This window comes from Elephas maximus, chromosome 3 (genome assembly GCF_024166365.1).
Source record: "Elephas maximus indicus isolate mEleMax1 chromosome 3, mEleMax1 primary haplotype, whole genome shotgun sequence".
Taxonomy (NCBI): Eukaryota; Metazoa; Chordata; class Mammalia; order Proboscidea; family Elephantidae; genus Elephas; species Elephas maximus.
In genome coordinates this window covers 62,389,940-62,407,643 of record NC_064821.1, presented here as the reverse complement: position 1 = coordinate 62,407,643, position 17,704 = coordinate 62,389,940, and the positions used below count along the sequence as shown (strand labels likewise).

General features: G+C 53.4%; 1 protein-coding gene across 1 annotated transcript in view; it reads left to right on the top strand.

Annotated features, from left to right (window-relative positions):
- Positions 1 to 7,450: 7,450 nt before the first annotated feature.
- Positions 7,451 to 17,704, top strand: part of WNT4 (Wnt family member 4) — a 28,785-nt gene continuing 18,531 nt past the window's right edge. Inside the window, exon 1 of the mRNA XM_049878213.1 lies at positions 7,451 to 7,647. Within this exon, the coding sequence (XP_049734170.1) occupies positions 7,571 to 7,647 (77 nt within the window). The 5' untranslated portion in view covers positions 7,451 to 7,570. The remainder of the gene's footprint in view (positions 7,648 to 17,704) is intronic.

Sequence of the window (17,704 nt, the reverse complement as noted above, 5' to 3'; positions counted from 1 at the left end):
AGCTTTTAATAATGGATTTATCTAACATAACAACAAAAGCACAAACAGCAAAAGACAAAACAAATAAATGGGATCTCATAAAAATTAAAAACTTTTGTTCATCAAAAGACTTAACCAAAAAAGTAAAAAGACAAGCTACCAACTGAGAGAATATATTCAGAAACCATATATCTGACAAGAATGTAATAACCAAAACATATGTATAAACTTTGACAACTTAACAACAAAAAGACAACCCAATCATAAAATGGGCAAAGAACTTGAATAGGCATCTCACCAAAGAAGACATTCAAATGGCCAACAAACACATGAAAAGATGGTCAACGTTAGCCATCAGAGATTGCAAACCAAAACCACAGTGAGATACCATTTCATTCCCACTAGGATGGCTGTAGGCTTGCTATGAGTGGGAATTGACTAGATGGCAATGGGTTAGGATGGTTCAGATTTTAAAAAAATGAAAATAACAAATGTTGGCAAGATCTGGGGAAATTGGAACCCTAAACCATTGCTGGTAGAGATGCAAAATGGTATAGCCATCGTGGAAAACAGTGTGGCAGTTCCTCAGAAAACCAAAAATAGAACTACCATATGATCCAGCAATTCCACTCTTAGGTACATACCCAAAAGACTTGAAAGCAGAGACTCAGAGATCTGCACACCAATGTTCATTACAGCACTATTCACAATAGCGAAAATGTGGAGAAAACCTAAAGTCCACCAACAGATGAATGGATAAACAAAATGTGGCACATATATACAATGGAACACTGTTCAGCCAGTAGGAGAAATGGAGGCTTGATACATGCTACAGTATGGATGGAGCTGGAAGAACATAATGTTGCGTGAAATAAGTCAATCACAAAAGGACAAATATTGTATGACCTCGTTTATATAAAAAGACAAGAAGAGGCAAAAGTATAGAGAACAAAGTTCATTAGTGGTTGCCAGGGCAGGAGGGAGGTGGAAAGGGGTGTTAACACTGACGGAACTATCGCATTGGTTAAGACTACGGTGGTACAGCTGATGATTGTAATAAAAAAAAAAAACTAGTGCCATCGAGATGATTGTAATAGCTGTGAATAAATTGTACACCTGTAAAAAGTTGAATTGGCGAAAGTTGTGTGATAGATATCATCATGGATTGAATTATGCACCCCCCCCCAAAATATCTGTCAACTTGGCTGGGCCATGATTCCCAGTATTGTGTGAATTGGCCACCATTTTGTCATCTGATATGATTTTCCTGTGTGTTGTAAATCCCATCTCTATGATGTTAATGAGATGGTATTAGCAGTAGTTATGTTAATGAGGCAGGACTCAGTCTACAAAATTAGGTTGTGTCTTAAGCCAATCTCTTTTGAGATGTAAAAGGGAGAAGCAAGCAGAGAGATATGGGGACCTCACATCACCAAGAAACAAGAGTCAGGAGAATAGCATGTCCTTTAGACCCAGGGTCCCTGCACTGAGAAGCTCCTCAACCAGGGGAACACTGATGACAAGGACCCTCCCCCAGAGCAGACAGAGAAAGCCTTCCCCTGGAGCTGGCACCCTGAATTTGGACTTCCAGTCTCCTAATCTGTGAGCAAATAAATTTCTCTTCGTTAAAGCCATCCACTTGTGGTATTTCTGTTATAGCTGCACTAGATAACTAAGAGGGACGTATTTACAACAACGACCAAAAAAAAAAAAAAAAAAAAAGGAGCAGCTGCTGAGGCTGCTTATGTACAACCAAAATCCTCATGGAATTTTGTTTGTCGATTTGGAGGTTTAGGGTCATGGTTTCATGGGACAACCCAGTTAACTGGCCTGATAACTTGCTTAGTGCTTCTGTTTTACCTCCTAGTTCATTGCATAGTGCCTGGGGTCTTAAACGTTTGCAAGCGGCCATCCAAGGCACAACTGGTCTCTATTCGTCTGGAGCAACAGAGGAAGAAAGTGTCAGGAATAGGAGGAGGCTATGGAATGTGTGGTTAATTGCCTCCATGAACAACAGTCTCCTTTGCCACAGGCCTGGAAGAATTAGATGGTGCCCAGCTACCATTATTGAACATTTTGGTCAAAGATTCTATAGGAGAATCCTGAACCAAAGGGGGAAAATTAGAACAGAATTACAAATTCCCATGGATTGCAGACTTCCTGGAGCCATGACAGTTGGATGAGCCCCTGAAACTATTGCCCTGAAATAATCTTTAAACTTTAAACCAAAAGTATCCTCTGAAGTCTTCTTAAAAACAAACAATAGTTTAGCTTAACTAGTAAAAAATGTCTGCCTTGAGCATTACGCTTTTTTAAGAATTATCTATATGGGATCAAATTGACAACAGTAACTTGAAAGATGAGACAGGAACCTTACAGGACAGTGAATTTATGTTAATAGGGAAGGAACAGCTCAGAAAAGGAGGGCGAGAATGGTTACACAGCTTGAAGAATGTCATCAGTGTTACTAAACGGTATATGTAGAAACTGTTGAATTGGTGCATGTTTTGCTGTGTATATTCTCAACAACAAAATAAATTAAAAAAAAAACAAAACTATGGATCACACCAGTCCAATCCGCAACTGATCATGGGGATGGCACAGGACCAGTTAGTGTTTCATTCCTTTGTGTGTGGGGTCACCATGAACCAAGGACCAACAGAACAGCAGCTAACATTGATAACAAGAGCCCAAGCCTAGGCCCTTGGTTTCTCCACCTTAAAAATCTGAGAAATTGGGGGAAGTTCCAATCACCAGCTGATACTGAGAGCCTCAGCACAGACACTCCACTAGCAGGTGCCCCTAGGATTGGACTAGAAACGAATCCCACCACACTGCCTTGGACTCGCTCACTGAGAGCTGGTGCTAATTTAGACACGGTGTATGTGATTCTTTCTGATTAAACACTTGGCAAAGTTTCCCTTCTTCAGTGAATTTCCATAGTTTTATTCATAAGGAAGGAGAATTTACTCTGAAAACGGATCCCTCAGAAAGTTAAGGAATTGGTTCCTTGGCAAAAATGTGCTCGGATTCCATTATGGACAGGGAGGAGGACTAAATGCACTGGGCAAGGTTGGGGGTATGGAGTGAAGCAGCCTCAGGCCTGAAGGACTTATGGTACCTTCTAGGAGGGGCTCAGAGAAACCTCCCAGATCTACCCTCAGGACCCAGATGTTAATTCTTCCGTGTGGAAGACTCTTGTCTATTGAACAGTTTAGTAGGTAGCTCAGCACGCAGACCACCTGCTTCCAAACGCTGGCAGTGCCACTTACTAGCTGTGTGACTTTAGGCAATTTGTTTAACCTCTCTGTGTCTCAGTTTCTCCATATGTAAAATGGGAGTACTAATAGTATCTATGCCATTGTTGTTGTTAGTTGCCATCGAATTGGCTCTGACTCATGACAACCTCGTGTAATGACAAAACAAAACTTTGTCCGGTCCTGCTCCATCTTCACAATTGCTGGTATATTCGGGTCCTTCTATGCCATAGTGTCACGGCTATATCTTAAACCATTTGAGAGCAGCACCTGGGCTTCACCATCTGTAAAATGAGAATAAAAACCAAACTCATTACCATCAAGGCAATTCCGGCTCATAGCGACCCTACAGGACAGAGTAGAACTGCCCCCGTAGGGTTTCCGAGGCTGTAATCTTTACGGAAGCAGACTACCACATCTTTCTCCCGTGTAGTGCTAACCTTTCAATTTGCAGCCGGGTACTTAACCACTGTACCACCAGGGCCCAATTTTTTAAAAAAGGGAATAGTTAACACTATCTACTTCCCAGGGCTGTGGCCAGGAGTAAGAGAGTTAATAGGCAAAGCACTTAGAACAGCGCTGGCACACAGGAAGCTCTGGATAAGCATTAGCTACTATTATGATATTTTATTCCATATTAAAGAGCTATTGACAATAGAACTTTAAAATTAATTTGCATTTATAACCTCACCTTCAGACAGTTCCTCAAAAAAAGACTTTCACATTAAGACTTTCCACTGACTCAGACCAAAGGGGTCCTCCTCAGCGTTATCACAGATCAGGGTGGTCCTCTCTGGCCTTGGGCTCCAGTTCCCTCCCTCAGCTCAGCTCATTACAGGCAGATCCCAGGTTACCAACGACTGACTTACGGACTGCCATAAAGCCTATTACATTAAAAAACTGGCTTAAATACTATGGTTCATAATAACAAACACACACACTACTTTGTGATGCTCATGAAAACACTGCATGGTTTAAAAGTGTTTCTTAAGTGTTTTATACACATAAAAAACAAAAACAAACCCATTGCTGCGGAGTCAATTCCAACTCATAGTGACCCTATAGGACAGAGTAGAACTGCCCCATAGAGTTTCCAAGGAGCACCTGGTGGATTTCAACAGCCAACCTTTTGGTTAGCAGCCATAGCACTTAACCACTACGCCACCAGGGTTTCCTTTAGATGCATAGAAAGATAAAAATACATACTATATACGAAGACAAACATTTGACTGACGCTGAATAACAACCGTACGTATGTACCTGTTCTGACTTACCTACAAACTGGACTTGAAGACAGACTCAGGAACGGGTCTCACTCGTAATCTGAGGACTGCCTGTACAGCTCACAGGACTCATGCACATGAGCCTCCCAGCAGCCCCAGGACGAGGCCAGTGAGGCAACATTGTCCCCATCTGACAGGTACAGACACTGAAGGTCCAGCAGCTACCCAGAGGTCAAGGGGCATGTGCTGTGGGGCAGAGGCTCAAACCCAAATGCCTGCGCCCAAGCCCAGGGCAGCGTGGAGGCTGACGACATGGCTCTGGGATTCTAGTTCCGCCACTTTCCTTGGGCAAGTCACTGACTTCTCTGAGCTGCTGTTCCCTCATCTGTAAAAACGGGGAAAATAATAGATTTGTTGTGAGGATTGAGTGAGTGAAAACGTAAAGCACTTGGAACAATGCCCGGCCTATAAGGGCTGGATATTTTAGCAGAATGGTACATCCTGGTTTGTCTGGCACAGTTCCAGTTTCTGCCTGATACCCCAGCAGCACTTTCAGCTTGAGTCTCTTGTCACTCTCAAAAATGCCCTGGTTTGGAAGAAAATTATTTGGCCACCCTAAAGTAACTGCCTATTGCTATTTAAATTTTTATTGTTGTTGTTATTCCCACCACAACGCACTGAATCTCCAGGAAGCAAATATGTCGGCTCAAAGTCACCAGGGGCCAAGGGGACATGCCCACTTGTACACCTTCCTCTAGGTCACACTCTGAGTATCCAAAAACAAACATTAAAAAAAAAAATTGCCATCAAGTTGATTCTGACTTATGGCGACCCCATGTGTTACAGAGTAGAACTGCTCCTTAGGGTTTTCTTGGCTCTAATCTTTACCAACATGTATCACTAGGCCTTTCTTCCTTGGTGCCGCTGGGTGAGTTCAAACCACCAACCTTTATTTAGGTTAGTAGATGAGAGCAGGTCATTTGCACCACCCAGGGACTTCCAGATACCCGAGACCCTGGAATTGCCTGCCCAGATGGGCCTGTGTGGGGGCCTTTCCCAGCTCCATTCCACTGAGGACTGACTGACCCCTTGTGTGCCCATCCCTGGGCCTGAACAACAGCCAAGGGCCAGCTCTCTGTGGGGTGTGGACAGTGTTTGCATGTGCAGGCTGAGATGTTCACTGGCGTGTGCACAAGGCCCCCTGCAGGGCAGGACAGAGGCAGAAGTTGGGGGGGGAGAGCACTGGTCAGACACTGTGGGCCCCCTCCCCCTGCACCACCATGCTCCGTTGCAAGGTCCGAGGAGTGTGAGAATTCTACGTTCAAAAGCTTCTAGTTTGTTATGAAAGTGTGTTTGTCAAGATAGGAGAATAAAACATATTTTATTTCACATTTTGTTACCTTGATTCATAATTTGCAAATATTTAGACATATGGTACATGAACCTCCATCTGTATTCCTGCGAGGTCCTTTCAAATCTCTGCCACCTTCTGCCCAGTCTCAATCCCAAGTGCTTTTTGAGCCCCTCACCCCCTGTGCTGAGCCCAGGGGGATTCTATATAGTGAAGGGCACCATCCCAGCACCCAAACATGACCATCCATTGCCCTCATTCTCCTAAAACAGTGAAGAGCACCCAGTCAGGGGTGAGGGTATAGGCCTGGTCCCTGGCTCTGTCCCCAAGCCCTGGTGAGGTGAGGCAGAGCCCTGCCGCTGTCTGGGCCTTAGTGTTCCCATCTAGACAAGAGGTGCCTCCAGCTCTGAGAAGCTGTGGTTCTGTGGGACAAAGCCTAAGGCAGAAAGAGATCCAGGTATGACCTGGGCATGGCCAGATAACTATTGCGGGTTATCATCACGTGGAACTGAGTTTTCTAGATGTGGGTCGTGGCAGCCAACTCCACTCCATGCATGCATCCCACAAACCGGCAGCCACTCACTGTGCCAGGGATCGAGCAAGGCGCTGGGGGCCGAGAGACCAGCAAGATGCTGAATCTGCAAGGTCGGGGAGTGTAAGTAAAACAGGCACATAGAAAAAGCCAAAACGCAAGTAGTACCTGGTGAGTATTCTAAAATGAGACCGTCCCTACCTTTCCATCCTCACAACCCCAGGGTCGTATGTCCATTTCTCAGATGGGGAAACGGTGGCTCAGAGAGGTAAGGGGCTTGGCCCAGACCCTGCCGCTTAGGGCGCGCCCAGATCTTGCGGCTAGCCAGAAGAGAGGCTTCGGATTTCCGCAGTCTCCGGCCACTGTCCCAAGCTGCCCAAAGCTGGGGAGGCCCCGTCCAGCTCCCGGAAGGCTGGAGGGAGGTAAGCGCCAGGGAGGGGCTGGCCCGGAGGACTCGCGGGCCGAGAGGCAGGGAGGAGCCTGGCGGGGGGCGGCCTGCTGCGCTCAGCGCTGGAGTGCGCAGCCCGGGACGCCGGAGCGCAAGCGGCTGGGTGCGCGCGAGTGGGAGCCGCGCTCTGGTCCGTCTGCCACGGTCCGGCCGGGGTCCCGGCTCCGAGGCGCTGGCGGGAGCGCGGGGGGAGGGGGAAGACGACCAGGGCGGCGCTGCAGTGCCCGCAGCAGCGGGCTGGGGGAGCTGTGCCCGCCTGTCCCCAGAGCCCGGGCGGAGACCAGGCAGCTGGGTCGCCGCGCCTCTCGCCGAGCCGGGCCAGGCGGAGCGCAGACAGGCGTGCCTGGAGCGGGCTCCGGCCCTAAGTCCTCCGGGGCGCCCGGCCGGAGAGGCCCGGGGAGAAGCCCAGTCCCCCGGGCTACGGCAGCAGCAGCCGCTGCGGCTCTGGCCCGCCCCCGGGGGGGTGTCCCGGGCCGCTGGGCCCGCCCAGGTAACCCCATCCTTGGCCCGCCCCCGGCCCGCCCCCCCGCCACCCGCCCGCCTCCGCCGCCGCCGCATCCCGGCTCTGGGGCGGCGCTGACAGTCTGGTCCGCGCCGGGCAGCGGGCGCAGCAGCGGGCAGGGCGGCCGGCAGCTCCGAGGCAGAGCCCGCCGCGCGCGCCCCGGCCCGCGCCCGGCGCCGCGCCCGAACCACCCGCCCGCGGACTCCCACCTGCCACCCCGACGGGAGGCCCCCCGCGGCCACGGCCGCTGCCCCGCGCCGGGCGCCCGCGGCGACACCATGAGTCCCCGCTCGTGCCTGCGTTCCCTGCGCCTCCTGGTCTTCGCCGTCTTCTCGGCCGCTGCGAGCAACTGGCTGTAAGTGGGGCCGGGACCCGCCGGGCCGGCCGGGCCGGGCAGGGTGGGGCGGGGCAGGGCCCAGGGCAGCAGCCCGTGCCAGGCGGCGCGGGGCAGTGGGCGCGGGGCACCCGGCAGGTGTCTTGGCCGCGGGACGGAAGCTCGCTCTCCCTCGCCGCTGTCACCGCTGGTGCCCGGGCCTCCCTCCGGAACCCCCGGGTCGCCCCCTACCCGGGTCCGACTCCCAGTCCAGAGGCGGTGGCGGCGGCGTCCGCGCCTAAATGCGTCCCGGGTCGCCCGAGGGCGCAAGGGGTGAGAGCACCGGACGGCGGCCGGGGAGAGGTGCCGGGCGCGGGACGCAACCCAAGCTGGGCTGACAGGTCGCTGAGGAAGCCCATTCCAGGGAAGGGCTCGGACATAACAGCAGGTTAATCCCGAGAAGTCCCAGACCGAGCTCCCCGTGCCGAGCTGCGCCGCGCTGCGGGCTGGGCTGGAGGCGTGCAGGGACCTGTTTCTCTTTGGGAGGCGGGGGCCAGTGGTAGAAGAAGGGAAGGGGCCGGGGCGCGGGGCCTCTGAGAGCCCCAGCTGGCGCTGACCGGGCCTTGGTTCTCCCTGGGGCAGGAAGAAACTCTGTCTAGCCCTTTGAGGGGGCAACAGCCCCCCACCTCCCTGTGGCTCGCCTAAGGAGGGAGGGGTGGTGACCGCTAGTGACCTGTCTGTCTGTCTGTTTCTCCTTGACTGGGCCTGCATTCATGCGGCTCCTGGGAAGGCACAGAAGTTTCACTGGGGGGATGGGGCGTAGGAGGATGAGCTAGGTGAGTGGGTGAACAGGGAAAGCAAGAGGACCCTGGACCCCTTAAGCCCCCTCTGTAGCTGCCCCCATACCCCAGTCTTAACCCTGGCAGCAATCCCCCTCCCCATAGCTCAGCCCCCATTCGCTGTGGGCAGCCAGTGGCAGCTTAGCTCCAATATTGATCTGAGAAGCATGAGGTGGGAAGGGGGACAGCCAGCAGTGTAGCTGGGTTTCCATGGAAACAGGGGGAGAGGAAAAAATTCTCTCTCTGCATCAAGACCAAAGAACAAATATCTCCCATGAAATTGCCCCAAGTGTCCAATGTCTGTTGCTCTGAGGTCATTGCAGCCAGCCAGGACCTGGAGGCTAGAAGGAGAGTGTTCAGTTGGGGTCAGAGCCACCCAGGGCTTGGGGGACGGAGGTGACGTGGAATTCTCCCAGCTGTTCTGAGAGCCAGCGACTCCAAGGCAGTCTGAAGTGGCTGCAGAGCTTTTGTTTTTCTTGGAGCCTTAATTTGATTAACACTTCAGGAGCAGTGGCAGGGTGTACAGAAACCAGGGCACCGCCACCTCCTCCTGCTGCCCCCCTGGAGGCTAGCCCCCTGAGTGGGGCCCAGGGCACCGAGCTGAAGGGGGGAGTTGGTTTGGACTTGGGGGAGCCTGGAGCCCCTGGAGCTGGCTCTTGACTGCCTGCGTTCAGAGCTGTGGACTCCAAAGTGAGTCTGACCTACCCACCCAGCCCTGAGAGCTGCAAGGAACAGAGAGAAAAGCAGCAACTCAAGTGTCTGACCCAGGCCTTCAGGGAAGACAGTGGCATCTGCAGCAGACAGTGCTTCTGGAGTGTTTAGTCTTTGGGCTCATTTTACAGATGAGAAAACTGAGGACCAGAGAGGGGAAGCTACTGGACCTAGCTCAGAGCTGAGACCAGAACTCAGGTGTTCTGGCTCCCAGGCAGTAACGCCACACCCCATTCCCTGAAGCCCTCCCAGTATTGAGCCACTGTGGCCCAGGTAGTGTCACCACTCACCTTCAGCCACATTAAAGCCCAGAATCCTAGCCAGGGAGGCAGCCCCAGCTTTGGGTCACACAAACGGTAGGGAATTCCAAGAGCTCAGCTCTTGTGCCTGCAACATGGGGGGTGGGGTGAGGAGGGGCAGCCTAGAGGGAGAAGAGAGGTTGGCAGACCTGTTCTCTGCAATGGTGATGGTTCAGGTTGCCACGAAGCAGGTCTCTGGATGACCCAGCTCACTCCTGCTGCACCCCGGACTTCTAGCCAAGGGTCTTTGCTCAGCCCGGGACCACAGGAGCAGGGGTCTTCCCAAGACCCCACCCAACAAGAGAGGTTGTGATGATCACTGGGCACATTCCCAGGCTGGGTCCTTTGCCTTGTATTTATCAGCCTCTACCCCTCAGCGAGCCCTGGGGAAAGAGATATTACAGCCTGTCCTCCAAGGAGCTTGGGGTCTAGGTGGACAGACAAGGTAAAAGCAAAACCACGAATGGGGTGGGTCAGTGTCTGTGCTAGAGCTGTCAGAGGAAGGAGTGGAGTGGGAGGTGGATCAGTCACAGGGGGGGACTTGGCCAGGAGGTTGTAGCATCATGAGAATAATATAATAGCTTCCACTGCATGTTCTAAATCCCGGCAACGTTAGAATCCCATTTTACAGACGAGAAGACTGAAGATCACAGACGTAATTGCCCACAATCACTCTCTTAGTAAATGGCAGAACCTTCTGACCCAAAAGCTGCCTCTAGAAGGAAAAGCTTTGGGCAAGCAGATATCCACTCAGGCATGAAGGCTGCCACTGTGCCTATTAAGTGTGAGCCAGAGGATGGCTTGCAGCACTCACTGAGAGGAAAGGCCTGAGTGTCCGGTCCCCTCCTAGCACCCAGGGTTGGTCGGCTGGCTGGTTGCATGTGCCGGTGCTGTCTGTTGTCTTAGAAGGGCGGGTGGCCCGGTGGGGAGACCAGGTGTCCTGCTGTGTGCAGCTGTTGGGCAGGACAGAGCCTGGAGCTGGGAGGGCTCTGCAGCCTGAGGCCTGGGCAAGTCCAGAGAAGCTGGAAGCTGTTGATTAGACTTGCATCTGGCACCCGGAACAAGCTGACAGCTTGTGGCAGCTTCCACTATGGAGAGAGGGATGGATGGATGAACGCAGTCGGTCGGTAGAAATCCCCAAGTCCTGCAGGCCCTGATTCTGCCCTCAAGGAGGCTGTCCTGCCACAGACCTGGGCTCAGAAACATTTCTGAATGCCCCCCTACCCCACTCCCTGGCACTGAGCTGCACTGGCATTGGAAGACCTGAGTTCCAGTCCCAGCTCTGCTCCACATGCTGGGTGGCCTGGGGCGGGTCTCTCCCTGCTGCTGGGCCACAGTCCTCAGCAGATTGTTCTGAACCCCAAATGAGAGTACTGGGAAGAGTTGGGGAATAGATAAGCTAAGGTTTTGTTATTGTGGATGTCCAGAAAGAAGGCTATGGTACAGAGCCCTAGGAGAGGTCCATGAGGCAAGGGGCAGGGAGTCCTTGCTGCTCTCGGAGACAGCCCAGCAGGGTGGCTAAGAACTGGGTCTCCAGGACAGACTGCCCAGAGTCCTATGCCAGCACTGCCACTTAGCAGCCGAGTGACCTTGGACAGGTTACTTAACCTCCCTGAGCCTCAAGTTCCTCATCTGTAAAATGATACCCACTTGTGGGGGCTGGTGAGGAAAGAAGGAGCTTGTGCTGGTAGGACACCAAGCCCCATGCCAGAACTGCTGCTGGACGCTGAGGGCTGCTGTCATTGGGCTGGGATACTTATGTCCCTGTCTACAGGGATGATGGAGAGAATGGGCTTCAGGCTGCTGCTCCCAACTCCCTTTCATCCCAAACTGCTCTGTCTGGATTCCATGATCTTACATGGGTCACACAGGTAGGATCCTGGGCTGCCACCTCCCTGTTCTTGAACCAGGGCCCCCCAAGAGCCTCACAGAGCCAGGGAGGCCCAGCCTGGTTCACAGGCAAAGCTTGCTGGCCAGAGGCATTGTGGCTGGGAGCACCCTTTAGTGCCACTCAGGGGAGGTGAAGGAGGCAGGCGCACTCCTCCCTGGGTCTGTGTCTTTGGGCCTGCTCCCTTGCACTTGCTTGCCCAGCAGGGGGGTGTGTAGCCCCCTTGGCTGAGGGCAGAGGGAGGCCTGGCACTCTGGCCACAATGACTAGGCCAGGTGTGGGGCTGAGCTGGCCCAGGTGTGCAGTGCCAGCCCCACAGGTAAAGGTGTGGTCTGTCTTCTCCAGGAAGTGTCCCCTAGTTCCCAGCTAGAAAGGACTCCTCCTGCCCCTCTAAGTAGTGAAAACCCAGCTCCTTGGAGCACCTCCCATAGCTCTGGGCATTGAATTATAATCACTAACACACTCATAGCACTTTACAGTTTATAGGCGGGTTTCTCAACTGGCATCATTGATATTTTGGACTGGGTCATTCTCTGCTGTGGGGGGTGCCCTGTGCCTCATAGAATGTTTAGCAGCATCCCTGGCCTTTACCCACCAGATGTCAATATGCCAATACAATAGTACTCCCCCACCCCGCCGCCCCACCCCCGCCACTGCGGCAACCAGAAATGTCTGCAGACGTTGCCAAACATTCCCTGGGGGCAACATCACACTCTAGTTGAGAATCAAGGTTTGCAAAGCACTTTCACACCCTTCATCCTATTGAGCCAGCCAGCTTCATTTTGCACATCAGAAGCAGGACTTGAATTTGACTTATTCTCACGCATCCAAATCTCATGGTTTTTATCCCCTACCTATAAAACAGTTTCATATTATATATATCTACACCCTGTAGGAGCCCTGGTGGTACAATTGTTAAGCACTCAGCTGCTAACCATAAAGGTTGAGGGTTCGAACCCATCAGAGGCTCTGAGGGAGAAAAGACTTGGGGATCTGTTGCGGTAAAGATTGTTGTTGTGTGCTGTTGAGTCAGTTCTGACTCATGGCAACCCTATAGGACAGAGTAGAACTGCCCCCATAGGGTTTCCTAAGCTATCTTTAAGGAGCCCTGCTGGCGCAGTGGTCAAGCACTCGAACGCTAACCGTAAGGTCAGCATCTCCGAGGGGAGAAAGATGTGACAGTTTGCTTCCTTAAAGATTACAGCCTTAGAAACCCTATGGGGCAGTTCTACTCAGTCCCATAGCGTTGCTATGAATCAGAATCGACTCGACAGCACCTAACAACAACAATAGGCCAGTAGTGTGACTTCTTTTCTTATTCTACAAAGTTCTGAGTATCTAGAGGCCAAGGCCGTGGCATAAACACCTCTGAATAACCTCCTAGTGCCTAGTTTATGTCTGACACGTCAAAGTGCTCTGTCAGTATTTGATGGATGAACAAAAAAAGGGCTTGCTCACCACAGAGGGTTTGAAGTTGTTATCAAATGGTACCCCGTCTTCAAAGCCCTCACTAGGAAGGAGGTTCAGCCTCATTGCCCTACATCTCAGTGATGCCAAAATGGGCCAAAGTGAGTGTCAGGGCTGTGGGTGTCCAGGTGTGTGGTGGTCAGCCAGCCCGTCTGCTGCTCGACCCCCAGATCCTCGGCTAGAGCAGACTCCTCAGAGCCAGGCTGAGCTTCTTACACCTCTGTCACGGGGCCCCATGACCGGGTTCTGCCCGGGGGGTTTGCTCAGGCAGCAGCTCCTACCCAGCTGTCTGCTATGGTTTGACTTTATTCCCTCAACCCTGGATTAGCAATTGAGCAACTCAGCAAGCCTCTGACAAGACAGTGCTCCCCAAACCTGTTGAAACTCGCCCAGATCGGCCCTGTGGGTGCATCTGGGAAGCTAAGCATTTACATCAAGCCTCCCTCCTCTTGTTCCTCCCTCTGGGGAGAAAAGCGTCGGCTGAGCCAGCCGGGCCAGCCGGGCATGGACTTGGCCAGGGAGCCACTGGCAGGGGTGACAGCTGCCTGCTGTCAGCCCCTCCATCCACCCCTGCGCTCCAACCAAGCTTGCAAGAGCTGTGCGTGCTGGGTGAGCCCAGCTGGAAGGTGAACCTGCGACCCCATGCTCGCTCTCCAGATTTCCACAGGGGTTGCCAGGTTTTATCTCCAGAGTCCTGAACTGCATCTTCTGTGATTCAGCCAAACTCAGAGAAGGCTCGCTCCCTGCCGTGAACCCGCCAGCTCCCCCCTTCCCCATCCAAACCTCTCTCCACCTTCCCCATCTCCTGGCAAACTTGAAACCAAACTATGTTTTACAAGTTCCCCAGCCAAGTCCGAACCCCCACAGTGGAGGGGACCTGGTCTGAGGAGAGAGAGGAAAGGAGGGGGTTGGAGGGAGGGAGGGATGGTCTTTGGGGAGGGAAGGAGCCTCCAGAAGCTCACAAAGTATCTTTTGAGAGGCCCATTGGAAGCAGCAGGGAATTGCTGAGGGGCCTCTTCCCTGCTGTGACTCTCAATCATCCTCTCAGACCCTATTTCTCACTCTGTTCCCAAATCCTATCATCTCAGGATTGGGTCCAGGAACTCTTCCCCAAGGGCTAGAGGCAGCAGCATATTCCCTGTCAAGTCAGAGACACCCAGCTGTCCTGCACCCCAGGCTTACACAGGCATCAGAGTTAGAGGGTTTTCAGGGATGATCAGCTCCCAGTGGGGGGCCTAGTGTGCCCCATTCGAACACATCAAGCACTTGTCAAGACCTACTTGAGTCAGGCACTGTCCTAGGCACTTCCGGTCACATAGTATATTAGTGGTAGAGCTGCACCTTGATCCCAGGTCTTCTGACTATCTTTCCAGAACTTTCTCTGGAGCAGATGAAAACAGGCCTGTACCCCCTTACCCCTAGCCAATCTTTCTATGCTGGAGGTGGTGAGCAAGGGAGGAGCAAGGTTTCCCCATCTGTCCTGGTTTGGGGAAGAGGGGTTCGGTCATAGACGCTCCCTGAATTGAGTATTTAGAATGGATACGCCAAGACAGAGTAACCTGCTGGAAACCTGGGGCCAGCAGAGTATAAGCCTTCCTCCAGGAAGCCAGCACTGGCTCTGGATGGGTCAGCTGTGGTTTCATCCATCCCTTCTTGCTCCCCACGCCCAGGGCTCCCTCCCCCAAGCTAGGGAGGACAGCTCAAGGGCTCAACGGTTCAATAGTCAGTCACAAGGGCATGAAAGGCAGTCTGGGAATGAGGAGCTGGGTAGGTCTTTGCAAAGAAGAAGCTCTCTGCTGGCAAATTAGGGGGCAAGGTGAGGTCAAAAAAAGTGCTCCCAAAATGTGACGCCCACTCACCCCACAACCACAAATGCCCCAGGAAATGGACAATTCTTACCTCGGGCACAGCTCTGGAGCCATCAGGTCTGAGCGGCCACTTCCTGGCCCTGGATTAGCCACCAGCTCCACTGGAAAATGGCAGTGAGGGGGCTCCCAAACAGGAAGTGGGGGACATAGAGTGAAACATAAAAGAGCAGGGGCACCAGGGTACTGGAAGTACAGAAGACTGGGAAGCCAAGAGACAGGAAATGGGATGCTAAGACCTCTGAGGAGCTGGGGATGCCAGGAGGTAGGAAAGCGAGGAATTAGAGCCCTCAGCACAGGAGTGGGGGCTCGGCTCCAAAGGAGGCCTCCAGCTAGAGACATGTACTTGGAGCAAAGAGAACTTGACTGGGTATTGAGACCCTAGAGCTATGCCAAGATGGGAAGAAGGTGGAGGGAGGCAGCACCCACCACCTGTAAATTACCATGTGCGTTTCTCCTCACTGGCTGGGGGGCTTCAGGCCAGGAGCAACAACTCCTTCCATGGCTCTGATAGCTGCAGAGACCACAGGTCCAGGCGCCTTCCAGGTAGCCACATAACTACCAGGACACGGCCCTCCCCAGCACTGCTCACTCCTAAAAGCAGCTCAGAAGCCCCTACGGCACAGGCCCTCACTGTGGTTCAGAAAATACGTGGGGCTCTAGAGGGACTCACCAATGGAAAATCAGGCCACCTCCCTCAAGTCCACTGACTGCCAAACCATCACACCCTTGGGTGCCCTGGGCCATCTTTGGAGCCTGGTCCTTACCAGCCAGTCCCCAGGCTTGGGAACCAGAATGGCCTGTGTTCAAATCCTGACCCACCCTGACTGGCTGTATGACCTTGAACACATCCCTGTCTGAGCCTCTGTTTCCTCATCTGTAAGATGGAGGTGGCCATACCTGCCTGGCCAACCCTGCATTGTTGCAATAGGATATACTGAGGCATGTGACTATTGTTGACTAGCACAAGTGACAAGGGAACATAGGTCCCACTCTTCCTGTCATCTCACGTGCCCAGAAACAACTGAGCCAAGTCCCCTTGGCACACCTGATCCTGTCCCCAGCCCCTGCTGTCCCTGTCCTTCTCTCTCCAGTGTCCCCAGCCCCTGCTGTCCCCGTCCTTCTCTCTCCAGTGTCCCCAGCCCCTGCTGTCCCCGTCCTTCTCTCTCCAGTGTCCCCAGCCCCTGCTGTCCCCGTCCTTCTCTCTCCAGTGTCCCCAGCCCCTGCTGTCCCCGTCCTTCTCTCTCCAGTGTCTCCAGCCCCTGCTGTCCCTGTCCTTCTCTCCAGTGTCACCAGCCCCTGATTTCCCAAGAGCACCATCGCCCCCACCCAATCTTTCATACACCTGGTCCTCAGAGGGTCTGACTGGTGGGTCAGAATCTCTGGAAACACGTTCTGTAACTCTGCGTGCTCCGTCAGAAAGTTCTGACCAAAATCTATAGCTGGGAATCACGGCTCAAGCGATCCACCGCTCCTAGTGGGAGTGTGCTCCAACCCTTAGTGCGCTCGGGCCTTAGGTGGCTGTCAGAGGCCAGCAAAAGAAGAACAAAGGGACAGAACCCAGTGGCTGGTGATGGTCCAGTAGAGAGGCCAGCTACAGGGACTGTGGGTAGGCTTTGGGATGAAGGTGATGGTGAACCTCTTCATAATGATAATATAATAATCTTGCCAGTAGGGGGAGAGCACCTACTCTATGAAGTGCTTTGCAGACATGTAATTCATTTCATCCTCCTGAGGTGAAAAGTGTTATTACCCCCATTGTATAGATGAAGACACTGAGGCTCAGGGATCTTTACTATTTTGCCTCAGGTCACATAGTCCATAGTGGCAGAGATGGGATTTTGACAAAGCTGCCGGGCTCCAAGGTGCATCCCCTGAACCAGTGTGCCATGCTGGGGACAAGGGTCCAAGGGGCTAGGGTGCCCTGGGGGAGAGGAGAACAGGAGTCTAAGACCATGGTTATAGACATGGGAAGAAGCCTGAAAATGACTGGAGGAGAGCAGGTGCCGTAAGGGCCTTGGGGGAGCAGGTACCCTCACCCCAGAACACAGTCCTGGATGGAGCTGTAGTCGCTGTTGCTTTCACCCTGGTCTTCGGCTCCCACGGTAGCTCTTGCTCAGTAGGCACTGGGCTTCCTTCCGGCTCCTCCTCCCGCCCCTTGGCCTCCTTCCACCCTGGTATCGCAGGCACGACCGCTCCTGAGGAGGCTCTAAATGTGGCCCAGGCAGGCGGAGAGGCCAAAGGGAGGGGGCAGAGAGGCCTGGGCCGGCGTCCCAGCCCCCACCTGGACGCCCGCGGGCCAGGACCCACGACACTGATCTGGTTGGCCTCCCAAACGCTCCAGCTATTTCCCGTCCCCTCTCCTTTGGACTCACAGAGCAAGAGCCAGGGAGGAGTTCGAGAGGTGCAGGTTTTCCTCTAGGAATTTGTATGTTTTTTTTAAAAAAGCAAGCAAACCTGGAAAAGCTTGGGACAAGCCCAGCTAATTTTAGTTTCTAATGAAAACAGCAGGTGGCCGAGAGGATCTGATCTCCCTGGCAGGGCCCTCAAGCCTGGAGGCTGCAGGCACAGGCCGGGTGCAGGGGGGGCTTCCTGGGAGGGGCCTCAAGGACCTGCAGTCCCCCTTAGAGAGGCTCTGGGGCAGGGGCGGCCCACACTGGCAGGGTAACCCAATTGATGGCATGGCCATTTCGAGAGGCCTGGGTGGCCAGGTGGCCAGTGGCAAATTGCTCAGCAGTGGCAGAAAGAAGTCTAAAGTGGGGCAGTGCCACCAGAAGCAGAGAAAAAGCAGGGATGGTCGAGGCCCTCCCAGGCTCAGCCCAGGCCAGCTGTGGCCACCTTTGATCACGCCCAGGCACTCTGTCTCCCCTAGAAATGGATGGTGCAGTGGATATTTCAGCCTGGTCCAATGCCAGGGTCGGCGAGTGGCATGCATGGCTCTGGAGGAAAGGCTGAGCCACCTTAGGGCCCAGGGAGAGGTTCCTGGGGTCCCCAGGACCAGTAGGGCCTAGCCCCAAAGGGTCTCCCAGC